Source organism: Pleurodeles waltl, chromosome 9, assembly GCF_031143425.1.
Source record: "Pleurodeles waltl isolate 20211129_DDA chromosome 9, aPleWal1.hap1.20221129, whole genome shotgun sequence".
NCBI classification, from domain to species: domain Eukaryota; kingdom Metazoa; phylum Chordata; class Amphibia; order Caudata; family Salamandridae; genus Pleurodeles; species Pleurodeles waltl.
The window spans coordinates 336170217-336192900 of NC_090448.1; the positions used below are offsets into that span (position 1 = coordinate 336170217).

Consider the following 22684-nt stretch of genomic DNA (forward strand, 5'->3'; position numbering starts at 1 on the left):
GAAACCACTGGAAATGTCCAGTATTGTTTTGTATTTTTTGCGCACTATGTTGTTCATGAATGCTGTGCTACGTGAGTAATGTATAGCATATGTGCGTGTGTGACTGTTTAAATGTCTGTAGTCTAAGACTATTCTGTATGAATGGTCCGGTTTAGCTATTGGGAATAATGGATTATTCATGGGTGAGACACAGGGTTCGATTACGCCCCTGGTACTCCAATTGTGTGAGTATTTCCCGGACGGGTGCTTTAGAATCATGTTTTACTGGATATTGGGGTGGATTTTTAATAGGGATTACATGATAGGGGGATCTTTATCGCACCCTACGTGGTTGCGAAATAACTCGGGTGCCTGCGCCAATGCCCAATCGATGGCATAGGATTCTGCGAGCTCCTCAGGAACAAGAGGCGAGAAAGAAGGTTTGATAACTTCTTCCCCATATGGGCAAGTACGGACAAATTCAGGTGGCCAATCCATTTTGGCCAGCAGAATATCATATGTTTACGAAGCGGTCCCAAAAGATAGCGTCTATTGTGTGCCCTATGTCGCCTTCTAACTGTAGCGTTACTTTGTACACCCTATCAGGCTTCGAGACACGCATGTCCGCAGTTTCTACTTGTAGGAAGTCATCAGTTGCTTTCACCTCCAGATACTCTGGAAGATTCCGGCGAACTATTGTGACCTCTGCCGCACTTTCTAATAGCGCTAGTTCCCACTTCTTGTTCAAGAGAGCCCTCTTCTCGAGCGGCATGTCCAACTGCAACTGCTGTCATCTTTTTCTTTTTGAATTGTGGTTTTTGTTGGGGAAGTTTCTTTTACTTTTTAACAGAAACTTCTATCGAACGTTGCGATTCCTGTCTTGGTTTCACGTACTCAGTTCTTCGCTCTGCGCGCCCACCTCTCTCACTGCGTTTTTCCGATGAGCCCTGAAAGGAACGAGATTGGCGTGTATCAGTATATTGATATCTGGCATGAGTTTTTATATTATCTTTATTTCTGAGATTATATCTATTCTTTGTGGTCTCCGTATGCCGAGATTCTTTACTTTCTTTTTTAGGGGTTTGTTGTTTTTTTATCCCAGCGTTTCTTAGTACCCTCAGGAGCTTGCTTGGTAGAATCTTTATTAGGTTTACCTTGAAATTGTGGTTTTGTTGGTCTGGCCCCCAGACTATCTCGACCAATGCTAGAGTAGGTTTCTGCGATAATCTTTGGCAGCTCACCTTCTCGATCCTGTGGAGAAATGTCCCAGAGCTGCATGCGTACTGCTAGTGCAACTGCTTCCCCTTTAAAATTACTTAATATAATTGAGGATACTGTGGCGAAATTGCCCATTAATTGCATCCCCAAGTCCAGGGCTGGAGCAGCCCCGTATTCATCTTGAACTTGTTTCAACACTTCTGGTAAATGGGCAAGTGTTGTTGTACTGTGTGCGGTAGTATAGAGCGTGGCAAATACCGTGCCCCATGTATTACAATTATCTACAGTGGGAACCATCCCAAATGGCAAGCACATTGTTAATATCCTGTGTTTATCCTGAGGTCCCGTAAGGAGAAATACTGCTTCCAGTGTGTTTATTTTTTGAGCTAAATTTCTTCTCATTTGGCGGGTACTTTACCCATGATCTAATGTACAGTCGCCGGGTTAATACCTGGCGTTATTACATGTGGTTGTGCTGGTGTAGCACGAACTGGGTTTGTGTTTAATGTTTGCATTACAAACTGTACTAATCGTCTATATATTGCTGTCAGCTCAGCGTATAAACGACGGAACTCAGCTACAGTTAGGTTTGCTGCAGCAGGGTGAGGTGTATAAGTGACCAATAAAGGCCAGGTAGGACCATCATTACTAAGAGGACCTAACATAACGTGTAAAATTGTGTGGGGTAGGGCGCCATCAAGCCAATTATTTTGTTCTTGTTAAGATAGAGGTACTTCTAGATATGCATATACTCTGTATTGTGCAGGTACGTTTGCAGGTGTATAATGGCGATATGTATTTGTATTCCCATCAACTGCTAGAAATGTGACCCACAAATAAAAAAGTTCTATTCTATAGGCTGGGTGAGTTTCAACAACAAATGTGACTGGACCCCCACTGGGCCGTTGGGCCATGTGCCAGTAAGGGGTGGTCTCATATTGACTGCAATTGTTCCCTGTTGTGGGTTTGCCATAATGAATGGTAAATTTGTTCAGAGATAAGCACAACAAATCGGGATTATCCTTTTAATGGTTCAAGCTTGAACAACCTACAGCGTTAGTTAGGTACTCCCTTCTTAGCTGAGGAGGAAAATCCTCAATACCACGGACGTCTCCATATGTAGTACTGAGGTGTTTTTGTATGTAGTGAGACAGATACTCAGAAGGACCCGAAAATGAGAGCCTGACCAAACGTTGGCGCGGCCATGTTGTGTAGGCTCTCATTATTCTAATGAGACTACTGGATTTGGGCAGTAGAATCGCCTGCGGTGTGGGAGATTGAGGCCTAACCCACTACAGGTGACACCTGTCGCCCCAATCCGGGTTTTGCTCCGGCTAACTAGCAGTGCCTCATCTCTACCCAAGAGCAGGGATGATTGGGCAGCGAGCGCATAACACAATTGACTCCTCAGGGAAATCATGGTCACTCAGATCTCATCAGTTTCTCTCGATTACATTAGTCTCATATATACAAGGACAAGCAGAGGCAGTATATGTTTCAATAAGGGTTTAATGAAGCAACTGCATCTTAGACAATAGAGCTTGTACTGCAATAACCAGGACGATAAAGCTTAACAGGATTAAAATTGTGACAAGGAGAGTAAAGCATAGAAATAACGCTACCATATCATCACTAGAGTCAATAGACTAATTCCTACCTAGGCTATATTAGAGCACAGCATGTTAAGCTCTAGTTCTGCCCTTCAGGGTCCCCTGGGAAGACATCATTCCCCCATACCCAAGCAAAGGCCTGAAGTCTGCATAAGCAGCTGTAGCAAAGCGTTCAGCAATCAGCATACAGTCATGGTCATCTGGCTGGAATCACCTAACATGAATGGGACAGGGAAGTGTTTTTATAATAAAACAACTGATGTTCCAAGAAAATGTCCATACGTAAGGATGTGTACGTGTCTATGAAAACCAGAGACAAAATGTTACCATGTTGGCTGGCAACCTATCTTACTGCAGCCTTGAGAGAAGCACAGAGTGACAGAAAAGTCTTATTTAAGAACACAGTGCTGGCCTAGGAAAAGAACAGCTAGATAGAGAGAAATAAACAAGACTGCAAATGCGGCTATTGCTAAAATAATAAACAAAGCTGGATAAAATATATCTAGCTTAAAGAGCATAGCGGCAGGTCTAGTATGCTAAAATAACGTGCATGGAGCTATAACTAAAATGGCTACACAACAAGGGGACTTAGATAAAGAGGGTTGGTCAGGCAGCCAAAGGAAGGCGGACATAGCTGAGAGAAAAACCTTGGTAGTGCCCAGAGCAGAGCCCTCCTGGGTACGGGTAAGAATGAAGAGAAGTATATCAGAAAGAGAGGCAGAAAGAGGATCCGCCATCACCCTGGTGAACACCCAAGGGGCATTGAAAGGGTAACAAAGTTAATTGAAAGTGCCTCGAACCGCAGGGAACACCTGTGGGCTGGCAGGATGGGGATGTGTAAATACACATCCTGCAAGTCCAACGCTACCAGCCAGTCTCCTTGGTCAAGGGCAGACAAGACCTGAGGCAAAGTGAACATCTTGAAATTCTATTTTTTGGAGGAAAAGATTTACAGTCCCTAAGTCCAGAATAGGGTAAAGAATCTTGTTCTTTTTGGGAATCAGAAAGTAGCGGTAATACAAACTACTGCCTACTTCTGATATTGAAAGCTTTTCTATAGTCGTCTTGGCCATGGGAGCTGAAACTTCCTCTCGGAGCAGACAAAGATGATCCTCCGCCAGCTGCTTCTGAGTTGGCAGTATTGGGGGGGGAGGAAAGGTTTGGAAAGGGAGGGAGTATCCCCTCCGAATGATGTGCAAGACCCATTTGTCTGATGTTATGGACTGCCATAGGAGGAGGTGATATTCGATTCTCCCTCCTAATGGTCACCCATGGTCTTGCAGAGTCCATGTCCTGACACAGCTTGGGAAGCTTGTGCAGGATGGTGGCTGACATAGGGCTGGCGATGTGGCATGCCCCTTCCGTATCCATGAAAGAGATTAAGAGCAAACTGTGGGCAAGGTCTCACTGAGAGGCCCTAGGACTTGGCCAAAGCACAGCAGTCCTTGAAGCACTCTAGCACAGAGTCTGCCTTCTCTCCAAAGAGACGAGTCCAGTCAAAGGGCATGTACATGAGGTTGGCCAGGGCATCCCCCGAAAAGCTAGATGTTCTCAGCCAGGCGTGGTCCCTTAAGGCCACTGATGACAAAATTGTTCTGCCCAGCAAGTCAGTCGTATCCAAACAAGCCTAATGGTGAACTTTGCTGCATCCCTCCAGTCTTTAACTGCTTGAGAGAGAATGGCCCAGGCCTCCTCTGGGACCAGTGGCAGCACTTGCATAATTGTATCCCACAAGGTATGGGAATAACGGCCCAAAAGGCATGCAGTATTCACAGTCTACAATGTCAGGCTGGCACAAGAAAAAATCTTCTTCCCAAGTGTGCCCATCCTCTTGGATTTCCTGTCAGGGGGGGGATCAGTGGGGAATGCTCCATGGGAAGTTAAGGTTTGGACTACCAAGCTCTCAACGATGGGGTATTGGCTGAGGAAACTAGGATCACCAGTGGCAGGTGGATGGCAGCAGGCAACTGTCCAGTTCGCAGGAGCCCTTGTGCTAGGTTGGACCAAGTTCCCAGAAGGACATTGGGCAGTGCTTCATTAGAGGGTAATAGGGGTTTGGATGAAGAAGCCTCAAGCTGGAGCACTTCAGTCAAGAGGTCAGTCTTACCCGCCACAGAGGGAAGTTCGAGGTCAAGGACCTCCGCTGCCCTCATAACCACCACTGCTTAAGATGCTACCTCCACCGTAGGCATAGTGAGTGGAGAGAGAAAGCCAATCTCTGGAGAAGTGTCCAGTCCAATGGCATCTCCTAGTTCCTCATACAAGTCCAAATTCTCACTTGGAGTGTGTATCTGGTCTTCAAAGGGGTCCAGGGACCCCTCCCACTCTTCCCCCCACTTGAATATGCAGCACATGGCCTCGCAAAAATCCTAAATCTGAGCAAGGGTCGCTCCCGGAAATGGAGGGAGGCGCAGAGCCAGACCTGGCAACTACTCTGTGGAACTGTGCCTAGAACGCCGATGTTCCCACCTCCGCGCATTGGCCGACGGACGAGGTGAAGTCACAGTCCGTTTAGACTTCATCTTCTTGTGCCATTTCCAAGTATCCAAAGTAACTCGAGTGGGATTAAGAGGACTTGGAGCAGTCCCGCAATCGGGACAGAGACATCCTCGGAGTCGTGCTATGCGACAGACTGCAGAGCTGCAAGCAGCCTTAGAGAACGCTCCTTCAAAGCTTTTGGAACCATGGCCCATCAGTCCGAGAACAACTACGAGTCATGGTCGCACTTGAGACATCATACGCACATAAGGTGCGGGTTGGTAGTCGACATGACATGGTGACAGGTTTCACGCATCTTTAACTCTACCTTCCTAAGTGACATTCTCAACACACAGGAAAAAACATTCAACAAAATGCTAAGAAAAGCCTGTCAAAAAGTGACAGAGGGAAGCTCTTCTCTGGATCAGCACTAACTGGCACGAAGGAAAATAATTAATGTCTGCACACCTGGATGGCGCCTATATAGAGGACTATAGCGCCCACTGAGACTTGTAGATACATGCAACTCCAATAGGCTCTCAGAGCAGCGCTGCCCAAGGGACTGACCCGCCAGAACCCTCCCAGCTAGAGAATAGGCTTCATTTCAAATTCATGACCCACAAGGCTACGTCACTGACCTATTTTAAAAAAAATAAAAAAACACTGAACCACATGCCAGATGTTCTTAAACACAGAGCAGTGGGAATCGAGAACTAGAGGACAGTGAATGGTGGGAGACCCAGGAAGTAGCTATACGCTCGGGGTTTAGATTGGTCCAACGAATGATCCTCCATCTCTCCTTATTATGCCCGAACTACTATGGTGAAGATGGGGAGGATGACAGACGAGCGCTGTTTGTGTGGATGTGCCCGAAAGCCCAATGAAGGCTCTGGGGGGGGGGGAAGGGGAAGGGAGAGGGAGAAGGAGAGGGAGAGGGAGAGGGAGAGGGAGAGGGAGAGGGAGAGGGAGAGGGAAGACATAGTGAGCGTAACAGGCCTCCGTGAACGGGACTGGAAGAGAGATGTGGAATGGTGTATGGTGACAGAAAGGGTGATTTATGGGAGCAGAGGCTGCCCCTAGAAATGGTTAAAAGCTGGAATGACTGGAATAACCATGGGGGCCGAATATATGGTGACCATGCACTTCCTGATGAAAATAGGGCAGAGTCGGAGACCATCATGAGTGACGCAGGCAATGAGAGTGGAAGGTGGCCAGGTGGGTAGATAGAAATGGCACTCAATAAGGCAGGAAGAAGTGAGACAGAGTTTCAATTTTGATGTGATATAAAAATAGCTTTTATTAACATTTTGAATAACTATTGATAACTTAAAAAATGAAAAATCAAAGAAATTTAAATGATGGAGAAATAAATGTTTGAGTGGTCATTGGGAAATACCTTAGGTAAGTTCTGAATAGCAAAAAACAATCCACATGTAAAACGGACCTGTAATGCATTCAAGACGTACTTCCTTACACCAGGACATGAAGTGACTGCATCACGACCGGCCATTCACTGTACATTATAAATGTTGCAACAACAAAAGGCTCCCATGGCAACGTTTACAAAGTATTTCCCCATTTGCGACATTACGAATTGCGACATTGTATTTATACAGCAGCATTACCTAAATCACAATGCAGCAAAAAGCTTAAAATTACACAAGCTGCACACTTTTTTAAAAGCTGCAAACAGCAATTCGAAAATAAACATCTGAACAGTGAAATGCAGCCCCTATGGAAGAAAGGGCCATACTGATTGAAGCCAGCATTGCAAAAACACGATTCTCTAACCTTCAGCAGGCATCAGAAAGGGATAGAAATTGTTTACAAATTGAACGTTTTCTTCTATGGAATGTGCTGTAATTGTACTATGCTGAGCGAAAATAGCCTTTCTTTCTACTCTATTTCAGCGTGTGTGATTTCTGAAACAATACAAATAAAACGAAATGTAAAAAATGCAATAAAAAACTTAAAATATAATAAATTTAAATGTATTACAAACATGCAAAACAATATCAGGATCAATTAAATATACTCACTTTTCGTACAATGGGCTGCTGGCCCTCCAAATATCCATACCAATTTACTAACTTTTCCCAGGCTTCCGTAGGAACCAACATATAATCCAGTTCATCAATGAGATGCTCCTTTAAGACTTGGCTTTCGGGATCTGAAATTGTAGAACGACTTTATTAAATCAACAATATAAGTCCTGAGCTGTTCTTTGAAAGTCTGTAAAGCACACCTGAAGCTTGCACGTTCCCTAGGCCAATGAGTTGCAACCCATACAGTTCACAACTTAAAAATATTTTTCTCATGATAGCCTTAGAGCTCCGACAGGTCATCAGATCATCATACTATCATCTGCACTTTTTGTTTTAAACGGTTAGGAATACAACATTATACAGGGAGTGCAGAATTATTAGGCAAATGAGTATTTTGACCACATCATCCTCTTTATGCATGTTGTCTTACTCCAAGCTGTATAGGCTCGAAAGCCTACTACCAATTAAGCATATTAGGTGATGTGCATCTCTGTAATGAGAAGGGGTGTGGTCTAATGACATCAACACCCTATATCAGGTGTGCATAATTATTAGGCAACTTCCTTTCCTTTGGCAAAATGGGTCAAAAGAAGGACTTGACAGGCTCAGAAAAGTCAAAAATAGTGAGATATCTTGCAGAGGGATGCAGCACTCTTAAAATTGCAAAGCTTCTGAAGCGTGATCATCGAACAATCAAGCGTTTCATTCAAAATAGTCAACAGGGTCGCAAGAAGCGTGTGGAAAAACCAAGGCACAAAATAACTGCCCATGAACTGAGAAAAGTCAAGCGTGCAGCTGCCACGATGCCACTTGCCACCAGTTTGGCCATATTTCAGAGCTGCAACATCACTGGAGTGCCCAAAAGCACAAGGTGTGCAATACTCAGAGACATGGCCAAGGTAAGAAAGGCTGAAAGACGACCACCACTGAACAAGACACACAAGCTGAAACGTCAAGACTGGGCCAAGAAATATCTCAAGACTGATTTTTCTAAGGTTTTATGGACTGATGAAATGAGAGTGAGTCTTGATGGGTCAGATGGATGGGCCCGTGGCTGGATTGGTAAAGGGCAGAGAGCTCCAGTCCGACTCAGACGCCAGCAAGGTGGAGGTGGAGTACTGGTTTGGGCTGGTATCATCAAAGATGAGCTTGTGGGGCCTTTTCGGGTTGAGGATGGAGTCAAGCTCAACTCCCAGTCCTACTGCCAGTTCCTGGAAGACACCTTCTTCAAGCAGTGGTACAGGAAGAAGTCTGCATCCTTCAAGAAAAACATGATTTTCATGCAGGACAATGCTTCATCACACGCGTCCAAGTACTCCACAGCGTGGCTGGCAAGAAAGGGTATAAAAGAAGGAAATCTAATGACATGGCCTCCTTGTTCACCTGATCTGAACCCCATTGAGAACCCGTGGTCCATCATCAAATGTGAGATTTACAAGGAGGGAAAACAGCACACCTCTCTGAACAGTGTCTGGGAGGCTGTGGTTGCTGCTGCACGCAATGTTGATGGTGAACAGATCAAAACACTGACAGAATCCATGGATGGCAGGCTTTTGAGTGTCCTTGCAAAGAAAGGTGGCTATATTGGTCACTGATTTGTTTTTGTTTTGTTTTTGAATGTCAGAAATGTATATTTGTGAATGTTGAGATGTTATATTGGTTTCACTGGTAATAATAAATAATTGAAATGGGTATATATTTGTTTTTTGTTAAGTTGCCTAATAATTATGCACAGTAATAGTCACCTGCACACACAGATATCCCCCTAACATAGCTAAAACTAAAAACAAACTAAAAACTACTTCCAAAAATATTCAGCTTTGATATTAATGAGTATTTAGGGTTCATTGAGAACATGGTTGTTGTTCAATAATAAAATTAATCCTCAAAAATACAACTTGCCTAATAATTCTGCACTCCCTGTAAAGCTGGCACAGAAATATCAATGATATTAGAAGGTTTGTTGAATCTCCCGTTACACTGAAATAATTTACTTGAAGAATCAAACTTTTAAAGAGACCCTGTTGTAGGGGTATGTTACCCTATAGGTTCGGTGGCAATTGGATAAGGCCTCTGCCCACAGTGACAGTGGGACAAAAGGAACTGTAATGAAAGCTTCAGTTACATCACCGCAATAGTGGAGTCAAATAAGGTCATTTCCAGAAATGGAACCTACAATACTCCCCCTTCATGAGCAAGTCTAAGAGCATTAGTTTTCAATTCCCCTTCAGACAAGGCAAACTGATCATCTTGACCAGTGACTCTGCTTCAATGAAGCGATTTTCCAGTTGTCATGCTATATGTGTATTATGTTTTCTAATATCCCACCCTCCTCCATTCAACCCATCCTATGAGCCCTTTAACTTTCAAGGAAAAGATTCACATTCCACCAGCAACTTACAAAGAGTGTGTGCCAGTCTTCGAGTCCAGACCACCACTTTTCCCCAGGTTTCACCCGTTGCCTCAATCATGAGTCCATGCCGTTTTTGTCTGGCAATAATTATAACTAAACCTCCCCTCACGCACAACACTGAATGTTCATTGCATCCTGTACACTGACTCACTAGGAATCTCAAGACTACAGTACTTAAGAACCACAACAAATGACAAGTATTAGAGCAAATTAAACAAGATACGCAAAGACTATGGGCCAGATGTACAAAGCATTTTTCTAGTTTTGCGAATCGGCCCGTTTGAGACTAGGAAAATGCTTTTGGGATGTACAAAGCCCAAACTGCGATTTGCTAACTTGTTACCTAATCACAGTTTGGGTTTTGCGATTCGGTATTAGGAAGGGTCGTGTCAAGGGCATCCCTTCCTAATACCGAATATTAATGGTAAGCATGATTGTTTTGTGACCACGAATGAGGTCCCTAAACAATCACAGTTAGCACCAATTTGAAATTGGTGCTAACCCATTCGCAAAAGGGAAGGGGTCCCCTTGGGAACCCTTCCCCTTTGTGAATGCACGCAAAAAAACATTTTTTCAGAGCTTTTTATTTTTGTTTTCGAAATGCATTCCGTTTTCCTTTAAGGAAACGGGCTGCATTTAAAAAAAAAAAAAAAAAAAAACACAGCTTCATTTAAAAGCAGTCACAGACATGGTGGCCTGCTGACACCAGCAGGCCACCATCCCTGTGAGTGCCGCCATTGCCAATGGGGGTCGTAAATTGTGACCTACCTCATGAATATTCATGAGTTAGGTCATTTGCGACCCCATTGGGAATCGCAGACAGTGTCATTAACACTGTTGTACATTCGGTTTTGCGACTCACAAATTGCGAGTCCCTAAGACTTGCAAGCTTGCAACTCGCAAAACCGGACCTTCATACATGTGGCCCTATATTCCATATATTGTAAAATGTGATGTTTGCAAGGGCATTACCAAGTAAACACAATCGTTACCTGTAAGTCACTTGGTGCCCATCACGCCGAGCCCTGGTCAGGAGGATAGGGGTGGTTCATTAAGTCACACCCACTCAGGAGTGACTAGATGTTTTAACTACTTAGAATTTACTTGCTTGTATTCATTACCACAGGTAAAGGGTAAAGAATGACTAGTACGGATTAACAGTACACATAAATCTAGGAAATACTCTGTGTCTAAAGCAGTACACCCACATCATAAAAGTTTAGCGTTGTAGAACCAAAGAGGAAGTTAGCCACAAGAAGAGTTTTCTTATTTGCAGAATTTTGGCCACTGGGATGTCTGTCATTGCTCATCCTCTTCTTAAAAACAGCAGTTTTTCAAGTTTCAATTACCAGGTAGGCAGAAGACCCGTTTTCTCGTACCCTGACCCACACCAAGGACCCTGCCACGTCTCTTCAAAAGAAAACAATACCTTATCTCATTTCCAAATAAGCTGAGCAATCAACAACTGTCATAAGTCGGTCCGCACTACCAAGGCTTTACTGTGTTGAATTTGTCGAATCACTCCAGTGTCTAATTACTGCATTAGACAGTGGAGGCTGCCACTGTGTGGTTCTAGTTAGCACCTGGTTTCTATAGGAAATTGTTTTGCATATCACTATGGTGGCTTTTGACAAATCTCCACAAAACTTTTCAACAAACTCTCAGCTCCTTCATGGAAAGTCTCAGGGTGATCTAGCTGACTCAGAGAAAAGGGGGGGATTCTAAAATGAGTTTCCCCCATGCATTTTTCTATAGAAAAATTGAACAACAATACAACAAAACTTTACAGAATTACACCAAATTTGGCAGAAAGTTAGATCATTACCCAGAAAGCATCCCGTTTGTTATCTGGTCTAAATCTGTTTAATAGATGTTAAGAAATTAAGGTTCAAAAGGTACGTACATATGAAGACGTGGAAGTCCCGAGGCTCTAGCAGGTCAAAAAATAACTTCTGATTAGCTACCTCACATCAAGGATGTTTGGCAGACATTTAAGGTCCCCTGACATCAAAAACAAAAAAAACAAAAAAAAAAAGTTAATTACCATAGAGATTTCCGACTACTGACTGAACCGCTGGATGGAATTATACCAAATTTGGCAGAAAGGTAGCTTCTGGTCCAGAAAGCACTTTTTTTTTTATTTGGTATAAATCCGTTTGAGAAATTAAAGGAAATCCAAATGTGCATATTTAGGGTCGCGACAACTTTGCAGATTACTCCCGATCTCATGCAGAGATCTGACTGTCTGCCAATACATTAACCAGGAAGTTTTGGCAGTCATTTTGGGACTCTGTTTCAGCGGGGGACAGGGTATGAATACCCTAACCCCGAAGCCTTGGTTCTGGGGTCCCCAGAGACCCCGCCAGAGGAAGGGAAAAAAAGTTTTTTTTTTTTTTTTTTTGGTTTTTTTTTTTACATTCACAGCTAAATCCTTGAATATTCGCAGAATAACTATAACTTGTGCTCTAATTTAACTATAACTCATGCCCGAACCATACACTAATTACCCCAGATATTACAGTACTCCACTCACCTTTTATAACATCATTGCTAATATTGCTGTAACGTTTGCAGTAACATTATGGATGAGGAAACTGTACAGGGGGGCCGAGAGTTATAGTTATTTGAAGTATCTCTAACTATAACAGATGAATTTCTATGGTTTGTACATTTGAACTGTGAGCCTAACTATAACGTCGTTGTAACCTTTGTCTTTTTTTGTTTGTTTTTAGAGTGATTTTATATTTTTTATTCTATTTCCTAACTGTAATGTCTCTGTAACCCTTGTTTTTTTCAGTGAATATATATATATATATATATATATATATATATATATATACATACATACACATATTACACACACATATATACATACATACATATATTGTCCACAAACGGTGAGAATATGCTCACCGAACGGCTGCACCAAGTCAGTCATGGATCCAAAAAAGGCAGAGCAAAGCAATTTTCTTCAAATGTAATTGATCCGCTTTTATTGTCAATAATAATTAAAACAGTGCTGTCTCCACCAAAATGTCTACGCGTTTTGACTACTACCTTCTACTGAACATTAGCAGCCATGTTGAACACACCTACAAAAACAAGACTAAACCCTCATTTGCATTTGTTTCAATGACACACTAGTGCAAATCACATGGCGGCCGTCTTTGAACGTATAAAATGTTACGTACACACCACAGAATCCATTATAGTAATACTATTAATTCACATAGCCATAACAGCAGAATACGTGTTCAAGAAACATAGTGCAATGTGGCCAAATATTTTACATATATAAATATATTAAATAATAGCAAATTATATTTTAAATCAAGCCACAATAAACTGTCCGAACTCAGTTGCTATTGTCAAAACATTCATAAAGATAAATTCAACGCCTCGATGATGTGGAAAATGATCTTTTCATTCACAGCTAAAGTGCCTGATGCTTAACACATCAATAAAAATGTTTAAAAAGACCAGTATGACTAGCGACAGCAATATATCCATGAATATTCATGCAAATACATATTTGTCTATAAATACATCACTATATGATCCCATAATTTCACAGATATGTTCAATAGCCTATACGACTCAACTATTATGTTATTAAAAATGTCCAGTCAGCCATGTTCTATAAAGTGCCTACCGCAAAAGTGCTAACCCTTCTAAATATGTTATAATTGCAAAACAGTGTATAAAAGAAAAAGAAAGAATATGTATGTCTAACAATCACATTTCCAGCTTGTACATATACCAAATCCACATATTATTAAATGAGATGTAATGTCTCCATATGGCACAAATAAATACATAATTTAGGATATTTATCATAACTCAAAGAATTAATAAGTAATAAGGCTCGAGATGACCAAAGGTTGAGCTTGCATCAATGATCAATTACATCTTAGAAAAGCTTATAAATGAACATGTAGTTCTGCATCCAAATTATGTCCCCATGGGTTCTCTGAACCAACCAATAATATCATTTTAGATTCCATCTGTCTCAATTCCAATGTTCTATCGCCTCCCCTGGGGCTCAATTTGATAGATTTGATTCCATAAAATATCAAAGTACTATAGCGTCCTGCATGTAAATCCCAAAAGTGTTTGGCTAGAGGATAGGATCTAGCATGATTTTTAATCACTCTAAAATGTTGTAAAAATCTGATCTTAAGTTTGTGAATGATGCTGCCTATGTATTTCTTCTGGCAGCCGCATTCAATAACATATACAACATTGAAAATGTCACTTACCCAGTGTACATCTGTTCGTGGCATCAGTCGCTGTAGATTCGCATGTTTTGCATAGCTCGCCATCTGGTGTTGGGTCGGAGTGTTACAAGTTGTTTTTCTTCGAAGAAGTCTTTCGAGTCACGGGACCGAGTGACTCCTCCTTTTGTCTCCATTGCGCATGGGCGTCGACTCCATCTTCGATTGTTTTTCCCCGCAGAGGGTGAGGTAGGAGTTGTATTGTAGTAATAGTGGCCATGCAATGGAGTGACTAAGTATGTACCTATTTAAGGTTAAAATAATATATATACAAATAGTTGAAGGTACCTTCCGAACTGCTACAGGCTCCCGGGGAGGCGGGTGGGCACATGCGAATCTACAGCGACTGATGCCACGAACAGATGTACACTGGGTAAGTGACATTTTCAGTTCGATGGCATCTGTCGCTGTAGATACGCATGTTTTGCATAGACTAGTAAGCAGTTATCTCCCCAAAGCGGTGGCTCAGCCTGTAGGAGTGGGAGTAGTTTGAAACAATGTTCTTAATACGGCTTGACCTACTGTGGCTTGTTGTGCAGATAACACGTCTACACAGTAGTGCTTGGTGAATGTGTGAGGCGTAGACCATGTGGCTGCCTTACATATTTCTTGCATTGGGATGTTTCCTAGAAAGGCCATGGTAGCACCTTTCTTTCTGGTTGAGTGTGCCCTTGGTGTAATGGGCAGTTGTCGTTTAGCTTTAAGGTAGCAGATTTGGATGCATTTAACTATCCATCTGGCTATACCTTGTTTTGATATTGGGTTTCCTGCATGAGGTTTTTGGAATGCAATAAATAGCTGTTTAGTTTTCCTGATGCTCTTTGTTCTGTCAATGTAATACATTAATGCTCTTTTGACATCTAAAGTATGTAGTGCCCTCTCAGCTACGGAATCTGGCTGTGGGAAGAACACTGGAAGTTCCACTGTTTGATTTAGATGGAACGGTGAAATAACTTTTGGTAGAAATTTAGGATTAGTCCTTAGGACGACCTAATTTTGTGTAGTTGTATAAAAGGTTCTTGTATTGTAAACGCCTGAATCTCGCTTACTCTTCTTAGAGAGGTAATGGCGATGAGAAATGCAACCTTCCATGTTAGGAACTGTATTTCGCAGGAGGGCATGGGTTCAAAAGGTGGACCCATAAGTCTAGTTAAGACAACATTTAGGTTCCATGAAGGAACAGGTGGTGTTCTTGGTGGAATAATTCTTTTAAGGCCCTCCATGAATGCTTTAATGACTGGTATCCTATATAGGGAAGTTGAATAGGTAGGCTGCAGGTATGCAGATATTGCTGCAAGGTGTATTTTAATGGAAGAGAAAGCTAGGTTAGATTTTTGTAAGTGAAGCAAGTAACCCACTACATGTTTTGGGGTTGCGTGTAATGGTTGGATTTGATTAATATGGCAGTAGCAAACAAACCTCTTCCATTTACTGGCATAGCAGTGCCTGGTGGATGGCCTTCTGGCTTGCTTTATGACTTCCATACATTCTTGGGTAAGTTGTAAGTGTCCGAATTCTAGGATTTCAGGAGCCAGATTGCTAGATTCAGCGATGCTGGATCTGGGTGTCTGATCGTTTGGTTGTGTTGTGTTAACAGATCCGGCCTGTTGGGCAGTTTGATGTGGGGTACTACTGATAGGTCTAGCAGCGTTGTGTACCAGGGTTGCCTTGCCCAAGTTGGTGCTATTAATATGAGTTTGAGTTTGTTTTGACTGAGTTTGTTTACCAGATAAGGAAGGAGAGGGAGAGGAGGAAAAGCGTAGGCAAATATCCCTGACCAGTGGATCCATAGGGCATTGCCGTGGGACTGCCTGTGTGGGTATCTGGATGCGAAGTTTTGGCATTTTGCGTTCTCTTTTGTCGCAAACAAGTCTATTTGAGGTGTTCCCCAGAGCGTGAAGTAAGTGTTCAGAATTTGGGGGTGAATTTCCCATTCGTGGACCTGTTGGTGATCTCGAGAGAGATTGTCTGCGAGTTGATTCTGAATTCCTGGGATAAATTGTGCTATTAGGCGAATTTGGTTGTGAATTGCCCAACGCCATATCTTTTGTGCCAGCAGGCTCAATTGCGTTGAGTGCGTCCCCCCTTGTTTGTTTAGATAATACATTGTTGTCATGTTGTCTGTTTTGACGAGAATGTATTTGTGAACTATTATTGGTTGAAAAGCCTTTAGTGCTTGAAAAACTGCTAGCAGTTCTAGGTGATTTATATGCAGTTTTGTTTGATGTACGTTCCATTGTCCTTGTATGCTGTGTTGATCGAGGTGTGCTCCCCACCCTGTCATGGAAGCATCTGTTGTTATTACGTATTGTGGCACTGGGTCTTGGAAAGGCCGCCCTTTGTTTAAATTTATATTGTTCCACCATAGAAGCGAGAGGTAAGTTTGGCGGTCTATTAACACCAGATCTGTAAGGTGACCCTGTGCTTGTGACCACTGTGATGCTAGGCACTGTTGTAAGGGCCTCATTGCAGTCTTGCGTTTGGGACAATGTCTATGCATGAAGACATCATGCCTAGGAGTTGTAATATCATCTTTGCTTGTATTTTTTGTGTTGGATACATGCGTTGTATGATGTTGTTGAAATTTTGAATTCTTTGTGGACTTGGAGTGGCTACTCCTATTGTTGTGTTTATTATGGCTCCTAGGTATTGTTGTACCTTGCGCGGCAGAATGTTGGATTTTGCGAAGTTGACTGTGAACCCTAGTTTGTAGAGGGTTTGTATGATTTGATTTGTGTGGTGTGAGCACGTTATTAACGAATGGGTCTTGATTAGCCAGTCGTCTAGATACGGGAATACATGTATTTGCTGCCTTCTGATGTGTGCAGCAACTACTGCTAGACATTTGGTAAAGACTCTTGGTGCGGTTGTTAAACCGAAAGGCAGTACCTTGAATTGGTAGTGTATTCCTTTGAATACAAACCTTAGGTATTTCCTGTGCGATGGATGTATTGGTATATGGAAATACGCGTCTTTGAGGTCTAATGTTGTCATGTAGTCGTGTAGTTTCAGCAATGGTAACACTTCTTGTAGTGTGACCATGTGAAAGTGGTCTGATTTGATGTATGTGTTTAGTATTCTTAGGTCTAGGATTGGTCTTAGCGTTTTGTCTTTCTTTGGTATTAAGAAGTACAGTGAATAAACTCCTGTGTTTATTTGTGTGTTTGGTACTAACTCGATTGCGTTCTTTTGCAATAGTGCTTGAACTTCTATCTCCAGGAGCTCGGAATGATGTTTTGATAAATTTTGTGCTCTTGGTGGTATGTTTGGAGGGAATTGTAGAAATTCTATGCAATAACCATTTCGGATAATTGCTAGAACCCAAGTGTCTGTAGTGATTTCCTCCCATGCTTTGTAATAATGACCTATTCTTCCCCCCACTGGTGTTGTGTGGAGGGGGTGAGTGACATGTGAGTCACTGCTTAGTTGTAGGGGTTTTGGGGCTTTGAAATTTTCCCCTATTCCTAGGGAATTGCCCTCCTCTATATTGGCCCCGAAAGCCTCCCCTGTACTGTCCCTGGTAACTGGATGGTGTTGCCTGTGAGGTGCTGGCTTGTGTGGCCTGACCCCGAAACCCCCCTCTAAAGGGTGTTTTGCGGAAGGTGCTGTAATTTCCTCTGCTCTGCGGGAGTAGAGTGCGCCCATGGCTTTAGCAGTGTCCGTGTCCTTTTTAAGTTTCTCAATCGCCGTGTCCACTTCTGGACCGAACAGTTCTTTTTCGTTGAATGGCATATTGAGAACTGCCTGCTGAATCTCTGGTTTAAACCCAGACGTTCGTAGCCATGCATGCCTTCTGATGGTCACAGATGTATTTATTGTTCTTGCAGCTGTGTCTGCTGCGTCCATGGAGGAGCGTATCTGGTTGTTTGAAATGTTCTGTCCTTCCTCAACCACTTGCTTTGCCCTCTTTTGTAGGTCTTTGGGTAGATGTTCAATGAGATGTTGCATCTCATCCCAATGGGCTCTGTCATAGCGCGCAAGAAGTGCCTGTGAGTTAGCGATGCGCCACTGGTTTGCAGCTTGTGCTGCGACTCTTTCCAGCTGCATCGAACTTGCGGCTTTCCTTATCTGGGGGTGGTGCATCCCCAGATGTGTGGGAGTTGGCCCTCTTCCTAGCTGCTCCTACAATGACAGAATCTGGTGGCAGCTGTGAAGTTATGAAAATAGGGTCTGTAGGAGGCACTTTATACTTTTTTTCCACCCTTGGTGTGATTGCCCTACTTTTGACCGGCTCCTTAAAGATGTCTTTTGCGTGCCGAAGCATACCAGGGAGCATAGGCAGACTTTGGTAGGAGCTGTGGGTGGCGGAGAGGGTGTTGAATAGAAAGTCATCCTCGACTTGTTCTGAGTGGAGGCTTACATTGTGGAATTGTGCTGCTCTAGCCACCACCTGAGAATATGCAGTACTGTCTTCTGGTGGTGATGGCTTTGTAGGGTATGCCTCCGGACTGTTATCTGACACAGGGGCGTCGTATAAGTCCCATGCGTCCTGATCCTGGTCACCTTGGCTCATGGTGGTGTGAGCCGGGGAATGTGATGGAGTTTGTGCTGGTGAGACGTGAATTATAGGTGGAGGAGAGGGTGGCGGAGTAACCCTTTTCACCATTTTTGTTTGTGGTGTTTGGTCAGTTTGAAATTCCAGTCTTCTCTTTCTCCTAATAGGGGGAAGGGTGCTTATCTTTCCTGTCCCCTGCTGTATAAAAATACGTTTCTGCGTATGGTCTACATCGGTGGATTGCAGGTCTTCCTCAAACCTATGCTTTCGCATTTGGGAGGTCATTGATTGCTCTTCTGTATAAGAGCCTGAAACTGGGTCGGTTGCAGGTTGTTTTGGCACCGAAACCCTGTCTGCATCTTTTTTCGGCTCCGAGGTGACTTTTTTCTTTTTCGGAGTCGAAACATCTCGGCGTCGATCTTCATCGGTGCCGCTGTCTCGGCGTCGAGCCGTGTCTACACCGCTATCTCGGTGTCGATGTATGTCTCCAGCACTTTCTCGGTCCCGAGAAGGCTGCGTGCCGGTGTCTCGACCGGAGTCGGACGGTCTCGGCACTGATTGGGCCTTTTTCGGTGCCGACGGTCGGTCACCGAATTTATGGGTGGAGCCATGGCCTGGTGGCAGTGGCGTCCCCTGGGCCTTGACAATCTTCTTAAGAGTGGTTTTCGACGTCTTACTCACGGTTCGTGGATCGTCGAATTCCTCGGAGTCCGATTCGTGTATCGAAAAGGTTTCTTCCTCTTCCTGTACCTCGAACTCTCGGTGCGCTGTCGGCGTGGACGCCATTTGAAGTCTTCTGGCTCGACGGTCTCGGAGTGTTTTTCGGGACCGGAACGCACGACAGGCCTCGCAAGTGTCTTCACTGTGCTCAGGTGACAGGCACAGGTTACAGACCAAGTGTTGGTCTGAATAGGGGTATTTTTTGTGGCATTTGGGACAGAAACGGAACGGGGTCCGTTCCATCGGCGTTCTTCTACACGCGGTCGGGCCGAGCAGGCCCCGACGGGGGATCGAAAACTACCCCGAAGGGCTCCAGAGCTCTTCGATCTTCGATGCGGTGTTGATTCTAACTACGCCGATCCCGAACGCAACAATACAGATGAAAATCTTCCGAAATTTAGCTGTTTTTCCATTCCGAAACTCGGAGCGACAGGAACACGTCCGAACCCGATGGCGGAAAAAAAACAATCGAAGATGGAGTCGACGCCCATGAGCAATGGAGACAAAAGGAGGAGTCACTCGGTCCCGTGACTCGAAAGACTTCTTCGAAGAAAAACAACTTGTAACACTCCGACCCAACACCAGATGGCGAGCTATGCAAAACATGCGTATCTACAGCGACAGATGCCATCGAACATTCGGTTTCACAAGTTATCCTAATTTAAACTTCTTTTGGTTAACCAGGACGTACTTTCTTTTATGGAAAAAAGGCTCCTAGTCAGATGATCTCCTAGTGAATACACATTCGGATAAGTAATTTGGGGGTGTTGACCAATAGTGTCTTTAATACGAGGATTTTGCTGCAAAACGTGCCAATTCCGTTGTATAATATTTTTAAGTTCCATATGTTGTTGATTAAATTAAGAAAATAATCACGGTGGTGATCTATTTCCATTATAATTATCTTCACTAGATGAGTTATTCAAAAGCAATTCTTCTCTGGTTTTACTCATAACTCTATTCCGTGCATCAATAAAAATGTTAAGAGGATAACCTCTGTTCAAAAATCTTTGAGTCATTGACATAATTTCAGCTTTAAACCCCTCATCATCTGAATATATCCTATGAGCCCCCGGGAATTGATTATAGGGTATGCTCCATTTTAATGCCTAAGGATGTCCACTACTGCCATGCAGTATGGAGTTGCAGGCAGTTGGTTTGCAGTATACTGTGGTCTCCAACTTATTTTTAACTTCCAACATAACATATAAGAATTTGATGGTGTGTCTACTGTATGATAGTTCAAGATGGATATTAAACGTATTATTATTAAGCACACCAATGTATTTCAACAGGGACTGTTCATGACCATCCCATATAAGGAAGAGGTCATCAATATATCAAACCCATAATACTACTTTGTCCATGTAAATATTACGTGTCTCAGACCAGGCTATTTCTTTCTCCCACCATCCCATATAGAGATTGGCATATGTGGGAGCGAATGAAGCTCCCATAGCTGTCCCCTGTTTCTGAAGATAATACCCATTATCAAAGAGAAAAACATTGTGTGTGAGACAAAACTGTAACAGACATGAGCATATTGGAATGTTGGAAAAACTCAATAGGTTGTGTCCCTAGAAAATATCTGCAAGCTTCCAACCCATATTCATGCTTATTGATGTATATAGGGAAGCTACATCCAACGTGGCTGCATGCCAAAGGCTTGGCGCGACCCCAAACCGGAACAGATGAAGGAGAGGAATGGCTGAGCACTCCATTGCGGAAGAGTCCTAAGAAAAGAACCAAGGGTCAGCCCACCGCACAGCAGGCAGCTGAGGAAAGGGCAAAAGCTTTGAAAGACACTCCACTGCACACGCAAAACACCTTTGAGGTTCTGCGGGCGAACTGTAGATGAAGGACGCCGGCCGCCTTCTCCCCCTCCCCCCCCCCACAATCGGGGGGAATGGCAATTTGGCAAGGAGGCACAGGCTAACTTTACGCACACCTGCACGTTAAAGAATGCTGCTACTGACCACGAGTATCTTTTGACTATTCAACTGCTTCTATCGAAAGTATTGTTTAATGTTATTGGTCATGCGCTCGGGGTGGGGGAAGACAGCCCAGGAGCGCCCAGGAGCACATGCAGCCCATGGCTGCGGAAAGATGTGTCCCCCACATGTGAGCCGCATCTGGTTGCTAACATGGCTGCCCCACAGGTATTCACATGGACACAAAGTTCGTTAAGTATTAGTGTGTTTGGTAGTTTGATATTAGCTAATAGTTTGGTGTTGGTAGAAGGAGTGCAGGGGGAACAAAAGTTAAGTCGAATTCAAAAGGTCAATACAAAGCACAAGTAATACTGCTAGCGCTGACGCACTTGAGGACACACCTAATCGGGCTGGAGAGGACTTGCGTGGACACAGTCAACAGTATGAAGATGTGGGCAGGTGCTACACACAATGTGAAATGGCATTAAATGCAAACCTCTCAGTGCATCAATATGATATAATCACATGGAATGTGAGAGGCCTGGGTGCTCCAAGCAAAAGAATCAGGGTATTTGACCGCCTCAGATGTCAGGCGTACACATAGCTATTCTACAGGAGACACTGCCTGGAGCCTGACTTGAGGGAACTACGAGAAAGATGGGGCGGACAGGTGGTGGGCACAACGTACTCTGCATTCGCCAGGGGAGTACTGATTTGGATAGCAGGCGGGGTTCCCTATGTCCAAACCTCACAGACAATAGATCAAGGGGGTAGATATGTGGTATTAGAGGGGCACTTAGACGGGAAGCATCTGTCAATAATCGGCATCTATGCCCCCAACAGCGCAATAGTTGAATTTCTGGGCACACTCACCCCAGCATTATTAGTAAACCCCGAAGCCCCAGCTATTTGGGGAGGCGATTTTAATAGCATCCCGAACGCAGAACTAGACAGGTCAAAAATTACCCCGAAAGCAACACTAAATAGAACAGCTAGAAGCCCCTTGCTTGTATGGGCGGCAGATATGAGCATATTTGACTTATGGCGCACAAAATACCCTCAGCAGAGGGAATACTCATTTTACTCAATACCCCACAAGGTATACACAAGAATAGATATAATGTGGGGGACCCGGGATATCTGCGACCTGACAAATAAGTCAGAATACCTGGCCAAAACACTATCCGACCATTCTCCACTTAGAATAACTCTGAACTGGGACAGGAGACGTTCACAGATCCCCACTTGGCGAATGCAGGGGGAGGCTCTCCAGGATCAAGCGTTCAGTGAAGGATTCAATGTAGTGGTGAAGCAGTACTGGGAAATAAATAAGGAATCTACCAGCTCCAGAGCATTAGAATGGGAGGCACACAAGGTCGTAGTTAGAGGGCATTGTATTTCAACCAGTTGGGGAGTCAGGCGCACGTTACACGCGGAAACAAATAAGCTAGAAAAGGAACTGGGAGAAATGGAAAAAGCAGTTGCAAATAATGTGATTCCATATACAGCGCAAAAAGAGGT

The 22684-nt window shown here is 43.6% G+C and overlaps 1 protein-coding gene across 1 annotated transcript in view; it reads right to left on the reverse strand.

Moving 5' to 3' along the window:
* Nucleotides 1–22684, reverse strand: part of USP4 (ubiquitin specific peptidase 4) — a 789752-nt gene that overhangs the window by 686421 nt on the left and 80647 nt on the right. Inside the window, exon 3 of the mRNA XM_069206879.1 lies at nt 7325–7455. Coding sequence (XP_069062980.1) covers nt 7325–7455 — 131 coding nt within the window. The remainder of the gene's footprint in view (nt 1–7324; nt 7456–22684) is intronic.